This window comes from Malania oleifera, chromosome 9 (genome assembly GCF_029873635.1).
Source record: "Malania oleifera isolate guangnan ecotype guangnan chromosome 9, ASM2987363v1, whole genome shotgun sequence".
Taxonomy (NCBI): domain Eukaryota; kingdom Viridiplantae; phylum Streptophyta; class Magnoliopsida; order Santalales; family Ximeniaceae; genus Malania; species Malania oleifera.
Window position 1 is genome coordinate 3418264 of NC_080425.1, and position 18636 is coordinate 3436899.

At 35.5% G+C, this 18636-nt stretch overlaps 1 protein-coding gene across 3 annotated transcripts in view; it reads right to left on the reverse strand.

The window, feature by feature from the left end:
- The window catches only part of LOC131164899 (uncharacterized), a 163993-nt gene that overhangs the window by 21680 nt on the left and 123677 nt on the right, over nt 1–18636 (reverse strand). For 2 of the 3 annotated variants that reach the window (XM_058122437.1, XM_058122436.1), the window contains 3 exons: nt 8862–9005; nt 8603–8733; nt 4784–4871 (listed from right to left, as the gene is read on the reverse strand). In XM_058122437.1, the coding sequence (XP_057978420.1) occupies nt 4784–4871; nt 8603–8733; nt 8862–9005 (363 nt within the window). Of the gene's footprint in view, nt 1–3682; nt 3822–4783; nt 4872–8602; nt 8734–8861; nt 9006–18636 lie in introns of those variants that run through there. The other variant, XM_058122438.1, reaches the window with a different exon arrangement.

Sequence of the window (18636 nt, forward strand, 5' to 3'; positions counted from 1 at the left end):
TGGCGTAGCTGACAAACCTCTGAGGAAGGTGTAGCAAACATGCCAGAAGGTAAAGACATAGATTTCTTCCTTCAAATCCCCATGTAGAAAAAGCATTCTTCACATCCATCTGCCAGAGAGGCCACCCCTGCGATGCAGCAAGTGCCAAGATAATCCACATAGTAGTCATTTTGGCAACAGGTGCAAAGGTCTCTTCATAATCAATACCATACTCCTGCCGATTCCCAAGAGCCACGATACGGGCCTTATATCTGTCCAGTGACCCATCAGACCAAAATTTGACTGAGTATACCCATTTACAACCAATAGGTTTGACACCAAAGGGACAAGTCACAAGATCCCAAGCGTGATTATCTTGAAGAGCCTGGATTTCTTCTTGCATGGCCTGCTGCCAACATGCTTGGGTGGCTGCCTGGGTATATAAGTGAGGAACAGAAACAGTGTTGAGAGAGGTATGAGGAAAACCATACCTATCTGGTGGATGTGTAACCCAGATGGAGCGGCAAGGAACCGCAGAATCAGATGACGGATCAGTGTCTAGAAGGGGCGTTGAAGAAGGAAGAGGATGTTGATGATACACCACACCTAGTTTAAATCACTCAATAGAAGAAGACACATCATCAAAAGTGGGAAGAAGAGTAATAGGAGTATCAGAAATAACCTGAGATTGAAAGAAATATTGGTTTTAGAAGAATATCACATTCTGGAAGATCCGAAATTTGTTTGCATGACAATCATAACAAACAAATCCTTTCTGAGTAGGGCAATATCCTATAAAGGCACACCTGGCAGATTGGGCAGCAAGCTTGTGACGCTCAACAGGTGGTAGATGAACAAAACAAACATACCCAAAAGTATGTAAGGATTGATACTCAGGAAATAGGCCAAATAATTGAAAATAGGGAGAATCATAATTTAGAGTGGCAGTAGGCAAACAATTGATCAAATAGACAGCAGTAGATAAAGCTTCTACCCAGAACTTAGAAGGTACAGAAGAATCAATCAACAAAGTACGAACAACATCTAAGAGATGACAATTCTTACGCTCAGTGACTTCACTTTGTTTAGGGGTATAAGGACAAGAATGCTGGGAAATAATCCCCTTTTGTTGAAGAAAAGTCTGAAAAGAATGAGACATGTACTCCCCCCCTAAGTCGGAGCATAAAGTTTTGATACAAGTACTGAACTGTGTCTCAACAAACGCAACAAATTTTTGAAAGACAGAAAACACATTAGCTTTAGAGTGGAGAAAATATATCCAAGTGAATCGACTATAATCATCAATAAATGTCACAAAATAATGATACTGACCATGAGAAATAACAGGACTCACACCCCAAACATCAGTATGCACAATCTCAAAGCGATTAGAAGCATGACTACCATGCGCAGGAAAAGGTAAAGTTTTACTTTTACCAAGACGACAAGTAGCACAATCAAAAGATACAGGAGAAGAAGAAAAGGAATCTTTATTGCCCAAAAAACCATGTTTCATAAGATGAGCCAAGACAACATAATTATATTCAAGGTCCTAAATTTCGATTTCGATTCAAATTTCGAAGCTCCAAAAGTACGGAAATTTCGACAGAAATTTCGATTTTGATTTCGATTTGAAAAAATAACGGAAACTAGTAGTAAAGCATGAAATTCTTTGTGAAACTTTAGAAATGGTTAACAAACATAAAAATATAAGTTTTAAGACTAATATATTACAAATTAAATACATCTATGTTTTGTATGAGGTGGAAAAGTTGTAAAATAGTATGCGTATCAAACATGTTTGTAAGATAATGTACATTAAACATATTTAGTTAATGCAAATGAAATACATAAATCATTTAAATATTATTTATTATACAAGTATTGATAATTTAGACATGAATGGTTAAATAAAATATTACTATAAGTTTATTTTTTCATATAATTTCAAAAGCACTTGTGATAACCTTTTGTTTCAATAAAATAAATAAAATAAGTTAAAACAGAAATTTCACTTCATTCTTGAGGTTTCGATAAATTTCGACAAATTTCGCTAAAATTTCGAGATTTCGATAAATTTCGGATGATTCGTTGAGATTTCGACAATAATTATGCAAGACGGAAATCAACTGCCATTTTGATTTCGAAGGTGACGGAAATTTTGACAATTTCGTGGAAATTTAAGACCATGATTATATTGACCCAATTTCTTATGGCAGACTTCATTATTATTGGCAGTAGCCATACAAGCAAGAGAAACAACATTAGAAATAGAAAAATGTAAAGGGAATAAACGTCCCACTTTAGGCCCCTTCGCGATCACCGTCCTTGACACTTGATCCCGCACAAGACAACCACCACGAGAAAAATGAACATCACAGTTATTATCTACCAATTTTTCAATAGAAATCAAATTGGCAGACAATCCAAGAGAGACAAAAACATTGCAAAATAAAGAGCCCAATTTACCAACAGCGGTAATTGGAAGAGTACTTCCGTAAGCAATCTGAATATTTTGCGTGCCTCCATACTTACGAACACCATGGAGACCCATCATATTACCAGTCATATTATTAGAAGCGCCCAAATCAACAATCCAAGAAGTTGAGTCAGTAGTCGTACCTTGCAGGCCTAAGGTCGTAAAAGCAGACACAATCATCTGTTGGACCATTACTGGTGTGAGAACAGACGAGTCAAAGCTTACAGTGGGTGGAAGAAGAAGAAGAAGAAGACTGAACAATAGTCTGAAAAGCTTGGGATTGGCGATTTTAAGGCCGCACTCGACAGTCTTTGATGATATGGCCTTCTTTCTTGCAGTAGTTACAAACTTTCTTAGGACAGTCATGAGCAATATGACAAAACTCCTTGCAACTGAAACATTGCAACTTGTTCCTCCCTCTCCCTTGTGCTACATATGCTACATTCATAGCCTCAGAAAATACTTTCTTAGAAGTCATACCCATCTAAGTGGATAACCGTTCTTCATGAAATAAATCTCCCAAACAAATATTCAAAGAAGGAACCGGATTACGGTTCAGTAAATTGGCTCGAACAGGCTCAAATTTAGGTTGAAGTTTCATCAAAAACTAATAGCGTTGACTCTTAGCATGAACCGCTCGAAGAGCCGCGAGTGCCGTAGGGGGAACCTTAGCATGAACAATAGCAAAATTCTCGCTCCAAACATTAATAAAACAAGAATAAAATTGTTTAATAGGTAAATTACCTTGACTGTAATTACTAATTTCCAACTCCAATTGGAACTTCCAAGCACTGTGATCTTGGTGGTAAATATGGTGGAGATAATCCCACATAACCTGAGCCATAATAAAAAAGCGAAGATTGGTCACAAGGTGAGACTCAATTGTCCCCAACAGCCAAGAGATCACCTTAGCATCCTTGACCTCCCATTGTGCAAATTCCTTTTCATCAGTGGGAACTTGAGCAGAACTATCAATATGATTTCATAATTCGTTCCCTTTCAAGAACATTTTAAATTGGAATTCCCACATAGAGAAATTATTTCCAATAAATCGAACAATAGTCTTTTCAATAGACATGATGAAAGGCACTAAAAAAAATTAGACCAAGCAGTCAACCAAATAAACAGCAAGCCTAACTCAAATCAGGTCCAAATCTAAATAATAAGAGGTCCGCAGACACAACCAGATTACAAAAGCCCAGCAGAAATAAAAAACCCAGATCAAACACGGAAGGCCCAGATAAAAAACGGAAGCCTAATTTGAAATACCTGCTCTGTGTGAAAAACGACAACGCAGAGGAAGAAATACAGCACCTTCGTCGATCAAACCAGGAGGAGTCGAAGCTGCTGACCACCACAGAAACTGCCGACAGCCACAAAGATGCGCAACCACCACAAGAAAAACACCGAGATGAGTAGCCCGCAACGAAGGACAGCGTGCGGAACTAAAAGAAAAAAATTCCGGCAGCCTCAAATGAAACTCAAAACCACCAAAGTGGACACCACAGAGAAGCCCAACGCCCATGAAAAGCAAGAAAGAACTTACTGAAACCGAGAGATTAAAAAAAAAAGAAAACAGCAATGAGAATCGCACCCAGTGATTAAGACCAAAACGACGGAATCAGAAAGGGGGCTCTGATACCATGTTAATTTTGGTCCGAATGCCCTTTCCATTAGGTTTGCTTTCATTATATAGAAGAGATTTACATAGTTGTTGCCTGATTTTCAGCACTTAAATGCTGCCAGATCTTCAGCATTATGTACAGCCTAATCAGCATTATATACAGCCTAATTCCCTGAATTATCTCCGTTAACAAGATGAAACTGTGCATCGCTCATTGACTTAGTTAACTGCACCCTGCCTACCCCTAATTACATGATAGATTCGAAATCATGAGTAGATGTCACAGGTGATAAATTGTTTTCTTTTTCTATCTCAGCCCCTCTATCTTTGTTAGCATTGTCTATAATGATAATGATCGATGAATAAAAATTTTCAATGGTATTTTTGTTTATTCTCGTATCTTTCTATAATTGAAACTACGTAAGTGTTTATAATCATATATATGTATACAAAGAACATATTTCATTTAGCCCCTTTATACCTGCAAGCAGTATTTCATGAGCTAAGTTATCAGTACATGCTTTGAATTTGTCCACAACTGTCCTCTATGGGCACCATGTTTCCAATATGTCTTTTATGTCAGCTTCATATTTTTCAAAATTTCAAATTTACCACATTTCATTCATTTACAAAAATATGCTAGCTTATCTAAAAGACTGACACCAATGTTTTAATTGGTTTTCAATACAGTAGACTCTAACCTCGATTCGGCTAGTAAAGATTCCAGCAGGAGTAATGGAGCACTTGGGATCAAATGCATCAAGATATCCTTTCATTGATGCTCGTAACCTGAAACATTAATAGAACAAGTTTGAATTTTTTTTTCCAAAAATTCAAATAGTATTAGTAATGCTTTTAAAAAATTAAAGATAAAAACTACATTTGTTAGTCACTACTGAAACTATAACATTTACAATGGGCCTAAGCACTGCCTTTGCCACCCCAGGTTGCTATGAAGGCAAAAGAAACATGCAAGGTTTACGTCTTAGATAAAAGAACAGAGTTGAAACATTAGAGAACCAGAAGTCGTATAAAATACAAATCTATATATATATATAAGAAGAATATAAAGGGTACTAAAATAACAAAGCTCACCAATCACTGCACTCCACAAGAAGCCAAAAATAGTACACCAGCACAAAGCCCAAAAAAAAAAACCATGCTCCATACCAAATTAGATGAGAACAGTCTGCTATTAAAGATTCTTCAGTTGCGTTCCAATCAAATACACCAAACCACAGCAAACTAGCTCACCTCCACATCTTCCAAAGTCCTTAAAACTACTAGTAAAAAAACTCCCCAGAAGAGAATGACAAACCAAATGCTGTTTAAAAAAAAAAAAAAAAGGCTGCTCCAAATATGCTATGAAAAATAGCAATGCAGGAAAAAATGTGCCTTTGTTTCATTTCTCTGAAAATAAAAAATATAAACATCCAGTGACACAGCTTTAAAAGGCTTTCGAGCCTGAAGCAAATCATTTGTATTGACTATATCAAGAATGGCAAACCAAATGCTGTGATTTTGGAAGGAGTGTAAGCTTTTGAGATCAAAGAATGAATCAGAAGGTAACTGGTTATCATAAGAGACACAACTAAGATGATCAAAAGGAATTTAGAAAAATTTTCCCAAGCTCTCCATAAGCTAGAACCTTGGATCAATGTTTGTTGGAAAAATAATCAAGGAATCCTAAAAACTGAACAAGATCAGTTTTTTCCCCCTCATTCAGATTTTAGCAGAAAGAAAAGTCCCAAGAAAAAGTAATAGGGATATTATGACAACTTGACAGTGGACTGAACATGCTGGCTTTCAAACATTTTCCTATTTTAGGAATTTTGGTTATTTTTGGCTCATTTTGATGTTATAATTAACTTTAGGTTATTCTATAATTTTTTTATTAAATTATTAGGGTTCCTTAGTTGCGTACTATAGACCCATTGTGGTCTGCCCCTTACCCAGAGGGTGCATACGTGGGAGCTTTGTGCCCCAGGCTGCCCTTTTTTATTAATGTTTCTTAGTTGCCTACAAATATTGCTTATATATGGGATATTGAAGGAGATAGATCAATCTTTTTCTTAACCTCTTATCTGTCAGACACATTTACTTCTTTCTTCTTCCTCTTCTTTTCCTTTCTTCCCTAGTTCTTCTATATATTATTAGACATTTGTTGCTCTTCTCTTCTTGTTCGAATACGGGAGACAATAAAGACGAGGGTGAACAACACAAAAGTAGCATCCCCAGTCCAAATCAACTCCCAAAACCAAACTCTCTCGACATTGCCAACAGAAAATCTCACTAAGTAGAAGATGCAAATTTTAAGAAATAATCTTCCGAGGGCTTGCATTGGTGGTACGTATTCCAGCTTTAGCATCCCATCATTCTATTGGATGACATACTTACCACGCATGGCCTTGGTCAGCACACCAAATCCAGTTTATCCTTCTTATTCTCCCCCAAACCACCCTAACATTTTGACATGTGGGAATGATTTTGTATATAAAATGAATAAAGCCAAATGTAAAGAGCAGGGTGAGCTTAAACCATCTTTTGACTTATTACTTGTAAAGGACAGTCTTTGCAATATTATTTTTTGTTTAGGCCTAGTGCCTCCGTCGATTTTGCATGGAGTCATAGCTAATCACTTACCAAACTTAGGGATGTGACAAACCAGACCTACAAACTGGTATGAAACCACCTCATCTAAATTAATATGAACCACCCCAATATTAAAGAAGTTAAACTTTAACCAAAGATAGATAAAATAGTAAGCACGTAAACAAAGCAACATCAGACAAGAGGAAAGAGTATTATTAGCAAATTGTAAATGACAAACAACCACTTCCTTTAAATCCCCTCCTTCCATGCTTCACTACTCGAACAACTAGTTATCTACTCGACACATCCACCACTACTGTAAAGAAACGGCAATAGAAGCCCACCCTAAAAAACCCCCATAAGGCACTAGGTTGACCGTTTAAACAATAACTGCATAAGACACTGAGGAAAGACAACCCCTAATCCATTTTCTCCAACTTGAACCAAGGTCTTAAATTTCGATTTCGACTCAAATTTCGAAGCTCCAAAAGTACGGAAATTTCGATGGAAATTTCGATTTCAATGTCAATTTTGATTTCAATTTGAAAAAGTAACGGAATTCAGTAATAAAGCATGGAATTCTTTGTGAAGCTTTAGAAATGGTTAACAAACATAATAATATAAGTTTTAGGACTAATATATTACAAATTAAATACATCTATGTTTTCTATGAGGTGGAAAAGTTGTAAAATAGTATGTGTATCAAATATGTTTAAGATAATGTACATTAAACATATTCAGTTAATACAAATGAAATTCATAAATCATTTAAATATTATTTATTATACAAATAATGATAATTTAGACATGAATGGTTAAATAAAATGTTACTGTAAGTTTATTTTTTCATATAATTTCAAAAGCACATGTAATAATCTTTTGTTCCAACAAGATAAATAAAATAAATAAAGATAGAATTTCACTTCACTCCTAAATTTCTCCTTTGAATTCTAAGGAAATTTTATTGTATAGTTAAAATTTCAGCAAGTTTCGCTAAAATTTCGAGATTTCGATAAATTTCGGATGATTCATTGAGATTTCAATGGAAATTATGCAAGACGGAAATCGAATGCCATTTCAATATCTAGGGTGACGGAAATCGGAAATTTCGACGGAAATTTCAACAATTTCGTGGAAATTTAAGACTATGTCTAGAACCAAATCCTTTCATATTGTAGACCCCATAAAGGAAAATGCAACAAACCTAGTCATAAGCCTCCTCAAAAATTAAGTTTAAAAGGGAAAAAAAATGTTTATCTGATTCCTCTTCATATCCTCTAAATTTCATTAACCACCAAGGCAGCATCCTTGAATTTAAGACCCCTATAAATAGATGTATATTCTTTGCAAGGTATATTATTTGCAAGATATCTATAAATATAGGTAATAAACTAAAACTATCAGAAAATACTAAAAGAACTAGAATCTATTAAAGCTACATTATCAGCATATTCCAAGCCAACAGGTTTACCTAAATCAATGGAAACATTTCAAACCCATCTCATTTGAAAATTCCAATAAGATTAATGCACTGTTAATTAAGAAATGCAACATTAAAGATGACCAACTACACTCTAAACCATTAATAGCTTCCACAATAAATGTAGTAATTCACTTGATCAACATGCCTGCATTTGGAATTTACAATATATCAAGAATAAAAGAAGCAGAAAAAAAATATTATAAATATATATATATATATATATATATATATATTTTGCACAAAACCAAAAGAGCTTCTGATAGTGCCAAACCTCATAGATTAGGAAAAATCATGTGAACATGTGTGCATGCATCAAAGACAAGTGCAAGCTTGAATTATTCAAAATGCATAGCTTGTCAATAAAAACACATAGTTTCACCAATGAGAATTTTTTGAACACAGCTCATCCATGGTATATAGAGTTGAAAACAGCCAAATAGCATACCTCATGCAGTCAGAGTTCTTTGCCAAGTATAATTTAAAATCCTCAAAGCACCTTTTCTCTAAGGATATGGACTCAGAGGCACTGGCACCCAAGGCAGGCAACAATTTCCAAAGAACCTGGTACACTAGTAACTGCATTGATAAACCAAAGAAAAACGAAGTGCAACAAGTTACCTTTGTGATGTAACATTAACCATGGTTAGATTAGGAATGCAAATAGGAGCAATAACGGAGCATTCAATAATTTCGAAGAAACACACCTGAGTAAAAGCACGTAAACTGTGGTGATGTGATGTTAATAATGGAATTACAGGAGGAAGTAAATCATCCAAATGCCTATATCGAGCTGTTTCATGTGTGTGGATGATGACATTGGCTGTTATAAACACATAAGAAGAGAGAGCCTGCAATTGATGCCCAACTTTAATATCAAAAAAAAGCATTATTGAATTCTTTTCCATAAATCTGCATTTTTAAAATAAATTTAAGAAATTAAATTGTAGATTTATCATTTTAAAAATATTTGTGCACAAGGTTATTAAAATTGGGATCCTACACGGGATCTCAAGGATTGTTTGCAGGATTTTATCGAGGATTGTTAGATTCAACTAAATACACAAATAAGTATGAAAAATACATTAGTTTGTTGTTTTTTCATAAATTTATATGAGGAAAAGGATAAAATGTTCTCATAGTCAAGTCCTCATATTACAAAAAGAGGAAAAGGATTAAATGTTCAATTGTCGTATTCCTACCTTAATCAAACTAGCTTATTAAGTAAAATGAAGTAATTACCTACAAAAAAACAAGAACATAATTTTTCACATGCATCAATCAACAAACAACCATACAACATAAAAATCCAACTTTTTTTTTTTTAATAAAAAGTCTTAGCAAAGAAAAGCTAAACTTTTCTTCCTCTTCTACTTCTTCTTCTTCCTCTTCTTCTTCTCTTTAATTCTCTTCCATTACTCTCTCAACTCTTTTTCTCATTTCTGAATTCTGTTGCTGTCTCTTGGCAGTTTCTGTCCAGAAACTCTTCTAACCTCCCATCTTCTTCTTTTCCATTCTCTTTCTTTTTTTTTTCATTTTCTTTGTTCTGTTATTTCCTTTTTGGTTTTGTTTTCTCACCAACCAAACAGATCCCCTCTCTGAACTTTCTTTTCTTTCCTTTCTTTTCACCCAATTCTAGGATTTTGAATCTTGAATTTAAGTTGAAGAATTCTTGCAATTGTTGCTTAAATATTCTTCGATTGACATTCATTAGCAGCATCAAAATTTACTGCGGCAAGGGGCACATACTGTAGTATTTCTCAAGCGGTTGTCATTTCCCCTTTTAGCTTTTTAGTTTCAATCACTGGTGAGATCTTCTCCTCTCTTGTTATTCTTTTCTTATTACTATTATTAGAAAACTTTCTAATAGTTGGTTAGTAGTGAAGATTTTGTGTTTATGATTTGTAGGCTTAATATATGCATATTTGTTTTTTTGTGATTTTCATTTGCGAGTTTTGGAATATACAATTTTTTTCAAAAAGTACTATTGCATGATTTTTTAATTGCAGTCTAGCTTGATTCACACTCAAAATTGCATGCTTTAATTTTTTTTAATGCATTTGTATTAAAAAAAGGTGTGTGTGGTTTCTACTAGTTGATGGGTGTGATTTAGAAATTTTTCTAGGTGAGAGAAAAAAAAAAAAACAACAACGCAAACGTGTACTTCACCTGTATAATACAAATTCTTTGACACACATCCGGTCCCATGCTCGGATAAAGGAGCAGGGTTGTGTTAGGTAGCTAACAACCAGCGTAAAACTTTGTCAAATCTTATTGTCATTAATTCTTATGAAATTCACCTAGGTCAAGGAAATAGACTGGATCAGTATAAAAGGGAGAGCATAAATAAGTTAGCACAAGAAACTAAGATTAGATTAGCAACTTGGAATATTGGAATTCTTACGGGAAAAAGTATGGAAATAGTGGAAATAATTTATAAGAGGAAAATTAACTTAATCCGCCTTCAAGAGACAAAATGGGTAGGAGAGAAAGCTAGAGAAATTTAAATCAGGATTTAAACTTTGGTACATTGGTAAAGAGAAACATAAAAATGGGTGGGTATTATCGTAGACAAAGACCTAAAAGATAATGTAATAAACGTTAAAAGAATAGGGGATAGGATCATTAACATCAGGATAGTTTTAGGCTTGGAGATAGTGAACGTCATTAGTGTGTATGCTCCCCAAATAGGGCTAAAATAAAATCTTAAAAGACAATTTTTGGAAGACATGGATAGTGTTTTACAAGGGATACCAAAGTCTGAAAAGGCATTCATAAGCTGATTTGAATGGTCACATTGGAGAGGATAATAAAGGATATCAGAAGATACGTAGAGGTCATGAATGTGGAGATAAAAATGAGGTTGTTGATACAATCTTAGATTTTGCAATGTCTTACAATTTTATTATATTGAATACTTGTTTTATACAAAGAGAAAAATGCTTAATAACCTTCAAGAGTGAGTATAACAAAAGAGAAATAGATTTCTTTTTAACTAAGAACAAGGATCATCTATCTTGTAAGGATTGTAAAGTTATTTTAGATGAAAGTTTGGCTACGCACATAGAGTCTTAGTATTAGATATACATATAAAAAATGGAAGAGACGGAGTAGCATAAATCAATGCAAGAGAACTAGATGGTGGAATTTGAAGGGAGATAAAAAAGTAAAATTTAGAGATAAAATGATCAAAAAGTGTGACTAGATAGTAGGGGATAAGGTTGATGCAAATACTATTTGGGATAGAATGGAAAATTCTATCGTAAGGATAGCAAAAGAAGTTTTAGGTGAGTCCAAAGAAAGATACTCGGGCAGTAAAGAAAGTTGGTGGTGGGGTCAAGAAGTCCAAAAAGCTGTTAAGATAAAAAGAAATTGGCATAAAATATGGAAAAATTGTAGAAATATAGAAAATCATGAAAAATATGAAGAAGCATGAAAATATGCAAAGAAGGCTATTAGTGAAGCTAAACATAGAATGGGACTTAAGGCTTGTTGTTGTTGCTGTTGAATTTCATTAATGTGAAATAAACCAAATCACTTCTTAAGTTGTTCATTTCATGTATACAAGAAAAAATCAAAGTCTATATGAAATGTAATTTCGTAAAGATTTTAAAAATATAAAAGAATGCAGGATCATGCACTCCTACCATGATCCTATTGATCCCACCATCCTACTACGATCCTACAAGTTTGCAATTTTATGTAGGATCCAGATCGTTTTAGTAAAGTAGGATCGTAGACGATATAGGTTGCGATTGTAAAGACCATGTTTGTACAACAAAATTTTGGTGAACGAATATGTGGAAAAAAATAACGAATAAGGGACCATAAAATGTTAACTATGACATAGATGAGCATAAAGAGTACATAATCAAAAGAAATGGTCCATGATCGCTTAAATTGGCGGAAAAGTATTCATATAGCCTACCCCACCTAGTGGTACTTAAGGCTTGGTTTTGTTGTTGTAGTAGTATTATTAGTGAACTCCGCATGTGATATTGTGTAATGACCATGTTCGTAAAACAAACTTTTGGTGAACTAAAACATATGTGGAGAAAAATAACAAATAAGGGACAAAAAAATCTTAACTATGACATATGAGCATTAAGAGTACATGATCAAATAGAAGGAATGGAGGTTGTTAATGGTTGTTTTAGCCTTTTAGTATTTTTAGTGAACTCTGCCTATGATGCACTTGATTACGTGCTTAAACTGCGTAATTATGTGTTTTAATTCATGCATTGGGGCTTATATTTTTAATTAAATGCCTAATTACTCTCAATATTTTAACACGGTGTCCTATTTATAATATTTGGATTTTATTGAGCAATGTATGAATTTTTGGCATTTTTTTTATCACAGAAAAATTATCCGGAGCTAAAACCGGCATCAGTTCGTAATTCGCGCATAACTTTTCCGTCCGAGCTCCGATTGAGATGATTCGAAATTTTGGAGAAAGATGAGAAAATTATCTACAACTTCCGTGTTTTGAGCTTCGAGGGAAACGGGCTCCAGGATGATCAAAATTGGCCTCGTTCGCAGAGAAAAAAATGAGAAGAAGAAAAAAAGAAAAAATAATAATAATAATAAAATATATTTGATGTGACCCGGCTGCATTGTATCCAGGTATCTTGCTGCGTAGGGCAGCACCCCTCCCCTGTTTATTTTCTCTTTTCTTCTTGAGGCCCGCAGCTCCCCTCCGTTCTTCTTCCTTCTCCTTTTTCCCTTCTTTTCCTTCTTCCTTTCCCTTCTCTTCCCTTTCTCCTTCCTTTTTCCTGCAACTCTCAAATCCTATCAGCTCTCTCTTTCTCCCTTTCTTCTCTGCCAGCCCCGAACCCCCTGCTCCTTCTCTCTTTCCTTTTTCTTTCCCTCTCTCGGCCAACTCTCTTCCTCCCTGCCTCTCTTCAGCCGCCCCAAACCCCATGCTGGTGAACACCTGAGAAGCCACTGCTAAAGACCCGAGAACCTGAACCTGCTGCTGCAACCCATGAGCAACCTGAACTCCTCCTCTCATGCCGCCGCTGCTGCTGCTGGTCCTGAGAGCTCCTCCTCCAGCTGCTGCTCCTCCAGCTTGGCCAACCACCCACTGCACACTGCTGCTGCCCTCTTCAGCCACCACAAACACCCAGCCACCCTCTCCTCCTGCTGCCAGCAACCTGAGAGCTAGGCTTCTTGCTGCTACGACCTGCATCTCTCTCTCTCTCTCTCTCTTCCTTTGTTTTTTTATCTCTAGTTGAATCTTGTTAAATTTTTATCGAGGATTAATTGAAATTTTAAATTTTGAATATTGTTTAGGGATTTTATTATTATTCAAGTTTATTTATTTATTTATTTTCTTTCAAGTAAATTTAGCGGTAGATTTAATTAGTGATTCGGGTTATTTAGTTAATTAAGTAAATCCGGTTTGGTTCTATAAAAAAAAAAAGAATAAAATACAAAAAGAAAAAATATTTTGTTTTTAGAAATTAAATTAGTTGTTTCTTTAAAATTTAAATCTTGTTGAAGTTTGATTGAGTTTTATTAAAGTTCTTATTTTTATCGTGTCTAGTTATTGTTTAAATCATTAAAGATTTATTTTTCGTTCGAATTCTTGTTTGCCTTTGAATTTTGATTTTGGTTCAAGTTCTTAACTTTGTTAAAGGTTCGGTTTTTATCGTTCGCGTTTGTGTTAATTACGTTTTATTATTTCGTGTTTTAATTACGTGTTAAAGTTATCGTTTTTAGTTTTGTCAGAAGTTCAATGCATGTTTCAATTCCTGCCTGATTAGACATAGGATTTCTGTTTCTCGTTATTTAATTCAATGCATGCTAGGATTAGGGTTTAATTTGCATGTTCGTTTAATTTGTCAAAAAAAGTCTCAAACAATCCTGAAAACCCCGAATCTAAACTAAGTTCAGTAACTTTTTATTTTCGATTGGAAATACGTAAAATTTGAGATTAAATTGCATTCTCTAAGGTGACGATTTGACCTTTGCACTGAATATTACACAACAGAACTCCTATACTTGGGATAGCTTCCAAGCTGCTCATTTTCCGAATGAGTCGAGTTTTTGACGCCATTGCCAGGGAATGTCAGTCTTAGTCTTAAATTAGCGTTTTTCCCGTCATTTTAATTATTCTCATGAGACAGTGAAGGCCGTCATTACTTTGAGAAGCGGGAAAGAAGTTTCCCAACCTGAGATGCTCATCGTCAGACAACCAGTTGTCCCAGCACTTGAAGTTACGGTTGAAACAGATGAAGTCAAAGAAAAACCAGAGGAAGCGGACCTAGAAGTGAAGCAGTCAGTTAATGAGAAGGCTGATACTAATAAGGAGTACCAACCTATGGTACCTTATCCTCAGAGCTTAACAGTCGTGAAACCGTCACTCCTGATTGGAATAACTGTCAAGGAGTCCAATGCTAAAGCAAATCCCTGCAGTGGTAAGATGACCAGTACACCCGATAAAGAGGGTGAGCAGAATGGTGAATGTTTAACTTTCAAGGAACCAGGTAAAACTTTTAATGCTAATGCTTCTGAAGAACTAAAGGTAATTGTTCCAACAATTTTTCCTCAAACACCAGTTCCTAAAGAAGTAAATTTCCTGGAAAATATGCTGAATAAAGACCCTTTATTGTTAAAACAAAAAAGACAATCTACACACGTATTGTCTGGTATTTTGAAGAGTATTAATTCATTTGAGGTTGACTTTCCTGCAGGTATGAAGACTGGTTCATTGTGGTGGCTCAAATTTGGAGACCCGCTAATTCAATTTATAGACCTGCACCCACCAGACGAAATTCCTCCATAGCCTCTGCCAGACAACTGTGATGTTTTTCTTTCCCTTCTTTTCATTTAGTTTTACCTTATTTTATTTTTAGTTAATTTTCAGGTACATTTTCTTGTAATTCAATTTTTCTTTTTCATTACTTCTCCACCCAGGTACACCCTACTTCTCTCGTGTACAATTTTTCTATTTCCCCTATGCTTTCACATTAAGGACAATGTTCCACTTTAGTTTTTTTTTTTTTTTTGGGGGGGGGCGGGGGGGGGGGGGGGGGTGCATTTTGATATTAAATTTTGCACGTATACTTGCTGGGTTGTATAATAAAAAAACAAAAAAAAAAAAAAAGAAAGAAAGAGCATTGAGGAATTACACGATTATGCCATGATTAACACTGACATGTACCCTTCACATACTTGCATATAACCCAAGAATTACACACTAGAGTCATTTATGTGTAGTTTCTCTTTATATGACTTTGTAACTCCATAAAGAATTGATTGGTAGTACACTCGTATTAATCTGGTTATATAATCTCTTGTATTTACACGGCATCTCATGAGGCTGATTAGACACATTCACGTAATTCATTGCACTTAGGTTCTTTGTGAGCATTGAGAAAACACTCGTGGCAACAATGACACCTTGTGAGATATCCTTGAGCTATTTATGGTCCTTTTGAGTGTTAACATCAAATCAGAGTTCACAAAACTCGATTCTCTTTTCTTCTGGACGACTCTTTGTACACTAGTCTTTGTTTTTTATTTGCTAGCCTAGAGGTGACATCAAGTGGGGAGATAGAAACTTAGGTCTTGTAACCTACTCAAGAAGTGAAGGTTGAGCCACCCCTAGAAATAGACTTAGTTCATGGACTATTGTTTGAGCTTAATTCCTATTGATGGTATGAAGACAACAAAAGAAGTGTAATGACAATCCGAATTGACCAAGAAAAGACAGAAATTGAAGAATGAACAGAAGAAAGAATAAAAAATAGAAATGCACATGAAATGACATGTTAATTTCTGCTCCACAGAAATACCACAAAAAAGTCAAAGACACGACACATGTTCTCCACATATGAAAATTCTTCAACAGTTTAATGCCTCAAATGTATTCACGTCAAGTTTATGAATAAGTTGATCTAAGGTGGTCTCAGTTGGACATGGCGAGTAGGTGAGAAGATGTCAGGGCGATGGACCTGACACCTGACAAATAGGCTAAATCCTTTTCAAACTAATCCACTCCATATAGTTAACGTTTGTTCATTGCAATATGTGGGATGTTTCATCGCGACACTCCTCCTCACAAAGGACGAATGAACCCATTCTTTTTGAGTCTTCTTGAGGAAAATTACCAGTTAGGCCGAGTCAAAACGACCGTTCTTAGGTTTCCACTGGTATCCTAGGTGTAATGAGTCGCACATATCACACACTCCTCAAGATTTCACCTATTTATACTCGAACTTACATGACCGCATTAACTATGAATTGTACCGCTGGTTAACTTCATGAGAGTATATTGTTCTTAATGCTATATAATGATGAAACTTGCATGAGTGACGTGCTTCGGAGTTGTATGCATTGAATATGAACGAACTTGTGTCAAATTCACTTATATTCCTGTATGTGAAACGGTATGATTGTGCATAGGCATTAATTTCATGTTTGCTGGAGTCGGTAATTGTGGATGCCAGCCTAAAATTCATTCACGTTATTTCCTAGGGACTAGCCAAACTTTAGTTGAGGGGTGTGATTACGCGCTTAAACTGCGTAATTAAGTATTTTAATTCATGCATTGGGCTTATATTTTTAATTAAATGCCTAATTACTCTCAATATTTTAACACGATGTCCTATTTATAATATTTGGGTTTTATTGAGCAATTTATGAATTTTTGGCATTTTTTTTATCACAGAAAAATTATCAGGAGCTAAACTGGCATCAGTTCATAATTCGTGCATAACTTTTCCGTTCGAGCTCCAATCGAGATAATTCAAAATTCTGGAGAAAGATGAGAAGATTATCTACAACTTCCGTGTTTTGAGCTTCGAGAGAAACGGGCTCCAAAAGGATCCAAATTGGCCTCGTTCGCAGAGAAAAAAATGAGAAGAAGAAAAAAAGAAAAAATAATAATAATAATAATAATATATATATTTGATGTGACCCGGCCATGCAGCCGGGCCGGGTCGGGTCCTTGTATCCGGGTATCTCGCTGCGTAGGGCAGCCCCCCTCCCCTATTTATTTTCTGTTTTCTTCTTGAGGCCCGCAGCTCCCCTCCCTTCTTCTTCCTTCTCCTTTTTCCCTTCTTTTCCTTCTTTTTCCTTTCCCTTCTCTTCCCTTTCTCCTTCCTTTTTCCTGCAACTCTCAAATCCTATCAGCTCTCTCTTTCTCCCTTTCTTCTCTGCCAGCCCCGAACCCCCTGCTCCTTCTCTCTTTCCTTTTTCTTTCCCTCTCTCGGCCAACTCTCTTCCTCCCTGCCTCTCTTCAGCCGCCCCGAACCCCCTGCTGGTGAACACCCGAGAAGCCACAACCTGCTGCTGTAATCCGTGAGCAACCCGAACTCCTCTCGTGCCGCTGCTGCTGCTGCTGGTCCTGAGAGCCCCTCCTCCAGCTTGGCCAACCACCCACTGCACACTGCTGCTGCCCTCTCCAGCCACCACGAATACCCAGCCACCCTCTCCTCCTGCGGCCAGCAACCCGAGAGCTAGGCTTCTTGCTGCTACGGCCTGCATCTCTCTCTCTCTCTCTCTCTTCCTTTCTTTTTTTTTATCTTTAGTTGAATCTTGTTAAATTTTTTTTGAGGATTAATTGCAATTTTAAATTTTGAATATTGTTTAGGGATTTTATTATTATTCAAGTTTATTTATTTATTTATTTTCTTTTAAGTAAATTTAGCGGTAGATTTAATTAGTGATTCGGGTTATTTAGTTAATTAATTAAATCCGGTTTGGTTCTAAAAAAAAAAAAAGAATAAAATACAAAAAGAAAAAAATATTTTTGTTTTTAAAAATTAAATTAGTTGTTTCTTTAAAATTTAAATCTTGTTGAAGTTTGATTGAGTTTTATTAAAGTTATTATTTTTATCGTGTCTAGTTATTGTTTAAATCATTAAAGATTTAATTTTCGCTCGAGTTCTTGTTTGCCTTTGAATTTTGATTTTGGTTCAAGTTCGGTTTTTATCATTCGTGTTTGTGTTGATTGCATTTTATTATTGCGTGTTTTAATTAAGTGCTAAAGTTATCGTTTTTAGTTTTCTCCGAAATTCAACGCATGTTTCAATTCCTGCCTGATTAGAAGTAGGATTTCTGTTTTTCGTTATTTAATTCAATGCGTGCTAGGATTAGGGTTTAATTTGCATGTTCGTTTAATTTGTCAAAAGAAATCTCAACCAATCCTGAAAACCCCGAATCTGAACTGAGTTCTGTAACTGTTTATTTTCAATTGGAAATACTTAAAATTTGAGATTAAACCGCATTCCCTGAGGAGACGATCTGGCCTTTGGGCTGAATATTACACAACAAAACTCCTATACTTGGGATAGCTTCCGAGCTGCTCATTTTTCGAGAGAGTCAGCACTTAATGTCCTAATCTTTTCACATACAATCGGTCCCAAGCCCAGGTAAAGGAGGAGGGTTGCATCTAGTAGTTGACAGCTAGTGTAAATTTGTCAGATCACTATATATGAAGTTTTACTATATATTCGTTGGGGCAATCCCTAC